The sequence below is a fragment of the Chenopodium quinoa genome, unplaced genomic scaffold (genome assembly GCF_001683475.1).
Source record: "Chenopodium quinoa cultivar QQ74 unplaced genomic scaffold, ASM168347v1, whole genome shotgun sequence".
Taxonomy (NCBI): Eukaryota; Viridiplantae; Streptophyta; class Magnoliopsida; order Caryophyllales; family Amaranthaceae; genus Chenopodium; species Chenopodium quinoa.
The window spans coordinates 1,417,487-1,425,677 of record NW_018742309.1 but is presented as its reverse complement, the minus strand read 5'-3'; the positions used below and the strand labels follow the sequence as shown (position 1 = coordinate 1,425,677).

Sequence of the window (8,191 nt, the reverse complement as noted above, 5' to 3'; positions counted from 1 at the left end):
ATATTATTTTTGGATAAATAATTTATGAATTAACACCATTATTTATAATTTATTTACTGTAAACTGTAATTATGACCGTGTATGATACGGGACTTAACCTAGTTAATCTCTAAATTCAAACAAGTTGAGGAGCTTTTAATTTGGAGGAAAATCTTTTAAAGTCATTAGTTCACGGACAATGGAAATATTAGCACATTTTCCTTATTTTAAAAAAATATTTATTGTTTTTATAATCACCTAGCACAGCATCACATGCAAAAAAATTACAACACTACCACTTGATAAACAAAATTGATAAACCCGATCCCGTCGATTGTATTATAATTGGAAAAAAATAAAATACGAGTAATATTCCCTGCGGTTAGGGATGTCAGTGGGGCGGATCAAATTGGAGACCCGCCCCATCCCCGCCCCATTGGGGTCTTGGTTTGGGGTGATGGGGCGGGGATGGGGATAAAAACCATACCCGCCATGATGATGGAACGGGGGTGGATTTTAGGTTGTACCCGCCCCACTTCGTACCCACCCTATTCCTACCTACCCCACTTCGTAACCGCCCTATCCCCACTTACCCCACTTTGTATGCTCTATACCCACATCCATATATTTTTAAATACAAAATTATATACTTTTATACTATTTTATAAAAAAATTATGTAAATATAAAATAGTAAATATAATACTTTGTAATACACTTATATTATAAACAAAAATCATTTATATTAACACTAATTTTTTTCTTTTTGCAATCTTTATTAATTATGAAGGATTGTGTATTTGGAAGACCGGGATTAGGAGGGTCTTAGGTGGGGATTAGGTGGAGGTGGATATCCAAGTGGGGGTTGGGGTGGGGATGGTTTTAGAATTGTACCCGCCGGGGTGGGGGCGGGAATGGGGATGAATTTTAGATCCGCTGCGTTGATGGAGATGGGGATGAAGATGAAAATTTTAGGTCGGGATGGGGATGGGAAGACCAACATCCACCCCGCCCCGCCCCATTGACATCCCTACCTGCGGTTATAGTTCAGTTGTATACTTGTCATCACTGATTATTTGTCACTTGTCACTACCACAAACTTACTGTGTTGAGAGAACTGAGAGAAAAAACCTTCATCAAGCAAACAAATCAGGCAGCTATGGCAGCAGTATGCAGCTACTTCCCACTCGAGCTTCAACCTTCGCAATTTCTGGGTCGAACCCTTTCTTTTCTCGTAAGCCCAAATTAACTTTATGCTGCCGATAGTTTATTTTAACTTTTAATTATCCTGTTAAAGTAATTAATTTCAATTAGTTCTAGTCATTTTGCAGTCGTGTCTTTGGCTAAGCTATTGGTTAAACTTTATGGAGAAGTGAGATTGGCACAATTTATTGGTGAAATTCATGAAATTTGCAAGTTTGTTTATGATTTAGAACTGAAATTGCTATATGCATTGAAATGAATCGTATGATTATCTGAAAACTTGCATAAAATGGCAGAACATAAATTAATTTGCTTAAAATTGTGCTGATACGAATGTTGAATGTGGCTTATAATTTGTGCGAGAGGGACTACTATAGGCTAGTTTCTAGAATTAATTATTGTGTCTGAATTTTCGGTTTGATAAGGTTATCTTTGAAGGGGTTCGATTAGAGAATTTAAATTGTTTCTATGACCTTACAGATGTTTTTTTTGTCAACTGATAGGTCAACAAGCTGAGATGAGCAAAATATTAGTTTGTTCGAGCTAGGCTTGATAGATAATACATGAGCTCAAGCTGAGTCTAGCTTAACCAAGCTTTAAATTTGATTGTTCAAAGTTTGGCCTGTTTAGGTATTTTGTTGTTTGAGTTTGACTCACAAGTAGCTCGTTTAAATTTGAGCTCAAGCTCTAGCCAAGCTGATCGAATTTAATCAAGCCGTTGGTAATGATAAATGAGCAAGATTGACTTTTAACGAGCATGTGCATTAATATATGAGTACATGCTTTTAAATCTTGAAAATTTCAATCTTATAACAAATTTGCATAGTAATACTATTTATAAACTCATAGAGTAAACTTTAGAATACAATTAGGAGTTTTGGGAACTTAATGAAAAGTAAATGTAGATTTTCATTGTTTTTCCAACCTTTATTATAGGAAGTGCTATATATAATATGTATTCTGATCACTTTAGTAATATTTACTATAAAAGTATTGTTCCTAACTTACAGTAAAATATTATTCTTTAGTGTTTTGGTTGTTAAAATTCAAGCTTGAAAGGGTTTTAAATGAATTTTATAAAAGAACACGAACAATCTTATAGGCAAACACAAACGAGTTGTTCATGAGCGAGTCGAACAATAGAGTTTGAGCTTTGCTCGTTTATTTAATGATCTTGAAACTTTGTTCAGATTCATTTATTTACTATTACTATTGAAAGATATTTGACCAAGTTTGTTTACGTGTGCATCGGGTTATTGAATGTTGATCCCTGTCAATTGAATTGTGTTTGCATCTTAAGGTCTCTCACTAACAATAGATTATATGGGGTGCGTTTCTAAAGAGAATGATCTAGTGTTCTAGTCTATATTCTCTAATTTGAAAATTTTGAAGTTCTAGTCTTGTCTGGCGTCATTTTTATGTTGAGGTTGAATTCACTTCGTCTGGTCTGAAATTTTACGACGCAGTCCAGTTTGATCTGATTGTAACAATCAATCAATCAATCAATCAATGATTAGTAATCTGATTGTAACAGTGATTAGTAATACGAAGTAATAATAATTAAGTGAAGAATTAATAATAATGATAAGAGGACAAAGCCTTAGTATACTATAAGCAGTTTATAGCAACAACCAATAATTAATCTCATTCTTTTTGTCGGTCAAGCTCTGCAACACCTGTTATTAATAGGCTACAGGCAATTGTATTATACTTTGCAGTTCAATACCTTTTGTATAGCATGACTAGGGATTCCTTTATAGTGTTGCTGTACCAAATTGGTTTATAGAAATTAGGGAATTTTCAACAATGAAGTTAACAAAAAAGGTTAGTATAAACAACAACGACAACTTTAAATGCATCTTGATATGGTGCATTCACAGTACTTGGCTAACTTTCTTTTTACTTAATTGTGATATTTTAATACGAACTTCCTAAATTTTTTTTTTATTTTTTATTTTTTTTGGTGATATGTATGATTTTTGGTAGCTGAGAAATTATATGTTTTAGTTGTTGAATAATTAATTTTGTGATCTAAGGAGTTGATATTACAAATTTAGAACAAATATGTGTTGAAAAAGGAGAATATAGTCAAATACTATAGTACTATACACGTATCAATTCCTAATTTAAATGAATTAGATGCCATTGTAATTTTTTACACTAAAATGACTTGAAATTTTATATTATTACACCTTTAGCCCTTCTTTCGACCAGGTAATTTGCCATTGTGTTGCATTACTATAATCTCCCTCCTTTTTCCAAGAACTTTTTTCATTTTTATAGTCCTAATTGAAAGAAGGATAAAGCTTTGCATGAGGTGAATAGCCATTGGAAAGAACAAAGTAGTATTGTGGATCCAGAGTGAAAGATGGGACATTTATTGGGGATAAGTGCATTCTTATTATTTCCTCTAGTCCATTAAATTAAGTTACAATTTGCAAATTCCCACATCATTAATTATTCTGCTTGGTGGTACTGTGTTTCATCTCGTCCATTCTATTGTGTCTGTTACATTATCAGCATAGATACTAAATGCTGTTTGATTGTGATCTTGAATGCAAATGTAGGAAAAAAAACCATTTCAGCACATGGCACAGAACTATAGACGCAGACCAAGAATTAATGCTCTTTTTTGGGGATCCAAGAAGGCAGTCGAGCAATTTGATACATCTCTTTTACTAGGAGAATTCTCTTTGACAGGGTCAGGCTCAGAGGTGTTTTGTGTTTTGGTCTTTTATATGAGTTATTTGAGGTCTTTTCATTGTGAAAGCACAACAATATGATCTCTGAATCTGAAAAGCACCTCAGAATTTGACATCTGATTCTGTTTCTGTCTCATTGCTGACAGAGTGCTGAAACTGATTCATTATTACCCAAGAAGGTTTCTATATCTGCTATCTCATCTATCTCTGAGGTTTCATCAGATGAATGGGATGCATGTGCTGTAGATATGAATGGACCTGAAAAGTTAAATCCATTTCTTTCTCATGGTTTTCTTTCAAGCTTAGAGGAGTCTCGTTGTGCTGTGAAGGTCTGGCAATCTCTTGAATACTACAATTTATTCTATAGGGAATGCACTATTTATTTGCTAATTCCGTGTTGCTTCTTTTATGCAAAGTGAAGTTTTATGAATTAAGTACGAGTGTTCCTTTTCATTACTCTTTCATAAGGCTCTGTTCTCTTTTCTCATCCAATCACTTTCACTTTGCATGAAATAAGTACGAGTGCTCCTTTTCATTACTCATTCATAAGGCTCTGTTTTCTTTTCTCATCCATCACTATAATAGAGGCTAGAAATTTTGTAGCTTGGTGTAAAACGAGGAAATTTCAATTTTGTTGAGCTAAAGGTAGTTTTTATTTACTTTTTTTTTTTGGTGGATTTTGTGGTTTTGAACAAAAATCAAAGTTATGAACTTGAGTCATATAATTTAAGAACTATGTTGAACAAAATCAAGCACAAAGGATGATCTCAAATCAAAATTAAACACGAAGACATTTGAGTTTAAGGTCTTAATCCATAGGTTTCATGGATGCTCTCGCATCACTTGGTACCTCCAAAATTATGTACAACCATAAGTCCCAAGAATATTACTTGCACATCAAATTTTTCACCAAAAATATGGATTTGATCCACAAAGTCACTAAGATTTCCTTCATTTTTGCTTATCTGAAGGGTTTATTGTGCAAGCTAGATTAAAAATTCTTACGATCATGTTTCCTAGGTTTTTATATACCAATTCTTGAAAGTGTGAGTCTTCCTTTAAAATAAAGAAAGTTTATGTTTTTGTATTTTGTTTACAACTTATTCTTAAGTGTCATTCAATGGATGGGCTTTTTATCATAAGATCTCACAAGTTATGCAGACTTGAATGCTTTCATTTTACAAGTTAATACTAATTTCCCACCCTCTTTCCATCTTTTGCTTTGTGGTTTCTTCTAAATACTTATCGATAGCTGATCTAGATTTGCTATAGTATCTCATTGAACTTGTTCTTATGACTAAAAATTACTCAGGAAACAGGATGGGCACCAAAGCACATTATTGCTAAGGATGAAGTTGACAATGTCATTGGTGTGGTTCCACTGTACCTTAAAAGGTAGTTACATGCAAAGCTGTTCGAAAAGGAGTATTTGTCAATTAATTTCTTGGCTGACGTAGTCACTTTGATTTGTTTGTTCCTTAAATGGGCATGCAGTCATTCCTATGGTGAATATGTTTTTGATCATTCATGGGCCAATGCTTACTATAGTTATGGTTCGAGGTATTATCCCAAGTTACAAAGTTGTGTCCCATTCACTCCAGTTACTGGTCCAAGAATCTTACTTCGTAATACGGCCTGCAAAGATGAGATTTTTGATATTATGGTCTCTGCATTAAAAGATCTAACGACGAAGGTACATGTCTGTATGATGTTATATGGAATCAGTTGTGCTACATATATATATTTATGATTGAATATTGACTTGTTAACAAGCATAAAGTTTCCTGTGCTAACTTATTTTTACAATGTCTATCCCACCAAGTTTACCACACTTTCATTGTAGAAAACCATTAAGGAAGATAAATTTATGTGTCAGTCCTTACTAATATTTCGAAAACCATATCAGATTCGGAGTACCAAGTTTGAAGTTAACTTAATCGTATGCTTAAATGGGGGAATCAAACTGAAAAACATGGTCTTATATAGATACCATTTTTTTTGACATTTGCTAAACTAAAATACAAGTGCTTTGAGATGACTACTTTTTGAAAATTTTGCAAATTGATAAAAGTAATAGCGCGTTATTAGTTGTTACTATGATATTTTACTCTTCAATGCATATTAACTGTCTAAACTGAGAACTGTCTTAAAAGACTACTTTTGGCGACTACCCAGTAGAATATGACAACACTAAGTAGGGATCCTGCCAGTGGCCAGTGTTCTTCCTATGTGCCCAGCCTTACTGAATTCTGATAACCCCCCAAGCCTAGTGGAAAGGGGCTGTTCCTCAAAGACTTGTATAAAAAATTACCTGCTAGTAAGGAAACACAGAAAAGGGAAAGTTCTGAAACTAGAACACCAGATTATCTTTCTTTCTTGTCCTGGAAGGAGTTAGTGAAGAAACTCAAAAGGCTTGACATTATGAGTCTTTTAAGGTTGGTTTTAAAACTGTGGAAAAGTGGCTTACTGGTTGAGTCCTGATTTTTATCATAACAACAGAAAATCTATACCTTTGATTCTGTTTATTGAATTTCATTATTTGGAAAGTAATGAAGATAATTCTTGGTTTACTTAAAGGAAAGGAAAATGAGAAGAGATACCCCCCCTTTGCTTCTTTTATGTCACTGGATTTTGTTTGCTATTGTGGTTTTTTAGAAGCGGAAGGAGCAGTGATATTGTGGCAAGTATGAGGTAGAGATGATTCATGGCAGGACATCAAATTGTAATTGTGGTTGAGTGGAGGGGATGGTGTCAGCTGTGCTGGAAGATGAGATCTAGGGTTGACGGTGTTTACAGAGGAATCAAAGTTGTCACCTACTCAGTGGGGGCAGTTGGTGGTTCAGAGCAAGTTCACTGTTGTGGACGTGTTGATAGTGGCTGAAATGGTGAGTGAGATGTGGCTGTGATTATTGGCTAGGATGCTTTTGGTGTTTAGGGTGGGTTTGGTGCCTTGGCAGTTCTAAGTTTGGAAGTGGCATTTTTTTTTTTTAAATTTTTTATAATTTGGTTAGCCTTTTGTTTGCTTGTTTTTTTCCAAGGAGGAACTTGAATCTTGGGGTGGGGGTTTGAAAAATTGGAAGGGGAAAAGTGGAATCACTAAACTAGACCTGAACAAAATCGATGAATTTAGATTTGATGAGTACAAGCAATTTTACTTCAAGAGGCCAATAATGAGCACCCAAAGTGTTGATTAACTTTATGCATAGTGCTGATGCTTTGCTGGGTTTGTTGCTGCTGGTTCTGTTTTTGCTGTTGCTGTTCTGCTGGAAGTGCTGTTATTGTTTGCTTGCTGTCCTGGTTTCTCAAAGGTCGCTTTGGTGTGCTTTTTGGTGTTGCAAGCTTGCTGCTGAGTTGTATAGGGGTGTAATCTTCTAGCTGATGTTCCTGTTGCTCTGCTGCTGCCTATTTGCTTTGAATTTTTTGATTGGCAGATCCTTGATGTTGAAGCTTTGGGCTTTGTTCTTCTTTCCTTTTCTTTTTGTAGGCCATCCCTTGTTTGCTTTTGGGCTTGTTGTGTTGTCCTGTTCCTTTGGTTTTGGGTAACCCTCCTAGCGGGTAGCTCTTTTCCATTGAGTTTAGAAGAGCCGTGTTTGGTCCAAGGTTCTTTGGAACCCTTCCTAGAAGGTGGCATTTGGACCTTGGTCATTGGCTGGTGGGTGTGTGCCCTTAGGGGCTTTCGGTGTTTTGGAGTTTAGGCCTTCAGGCTATTTGTATTCCTGTTTTGCTGCTTTGCAGTTCCCTTGGTAATGAAATTTCTACCAAAAAAAAAAAAAAAAAACTTTATGCATAGTGTCATTAATTCTATATTTCGTTTTCCAGTTCCAGGTCTCATCAATGCATGTTACATTTCCGAATGAAAGTCAGTGGCAGAGGATGAAAGAGAAGGGCTTCCTTCAGAGAATAGGCATGCAATACCACTGGAAAAATCGGAATTACAAGAAGTAAGTGAAGCATACTTGATACAATTACTACTATATGCATCCCTCAAATATACATCTAACCAAGAAAATAGAACAAAGGATGTAGTTGTGATATTCTGATAATTGGCATAGGATTGGCTTAAGTGGTAAATATTGCAACCATTTGTTGGGGCAGCGGAAGTGAAACCCTCACAAACAAAACCCGCCAATTGTCACTTATCCTTCAACATATATTAGAGAAACCCTCTCATTTCCCACACCCATCTAGGGCAATATAACCCCTCCCCTCCGGACTATATTTTCTATCATAATAGAGTTTGTAAACTAACATAGTTAACAATACCAGACCCGAAACCCTCCAGAAGTATAGTATATAGTGCTAGTCTTTT

At 35.2% G+C, this 8,191-nt stretch overlaps 1 protein-coding gene across 2 annotated transcripts in view; it reads left to right on the top strand.

The window, feature by feature from the left end:
- The first annotated feature begins 1,040 nt into the window (after nt 1-1,040).
- The window catches only part of LOC110687953, a 37,254-nt gene continuing 30,103 nt past the window's right edge, over nt 1,041-8,191 (top strand). Inside the window, exons 1-6 of one of the 2 annotated variants that reach the window (XM_021864608.1) lie at nt 1,041-1,211; nt 3,748-3,894; nt 4,029-4,211; nt 5,195-5,277; nt 5,377-5,575; nt 7,702-7,823. In XM_021864608.1, coding sequence (XP_021720300.1) covers nt 1,137-1,211; nt 3,748-3,894; nt 4,029-4,211; nt 5,195-5,277; nt 5,377-5,575; nt 7,702-7,823 — 809 coding nt within the window. In that variant the 5' untranslated portion in view covers nt 1,041-1,136. Of the gene's footprint in view, nt 1,212-3,747; nt 3,895-4,028; nt 4,212-5,194; nt 5,278-5,376; nt 5,576-7,701; nt 7,824-8,191 lie in introns of those variants that run through there. The other variant, XM_021864616.1, reaches the window with a different exon arrangement.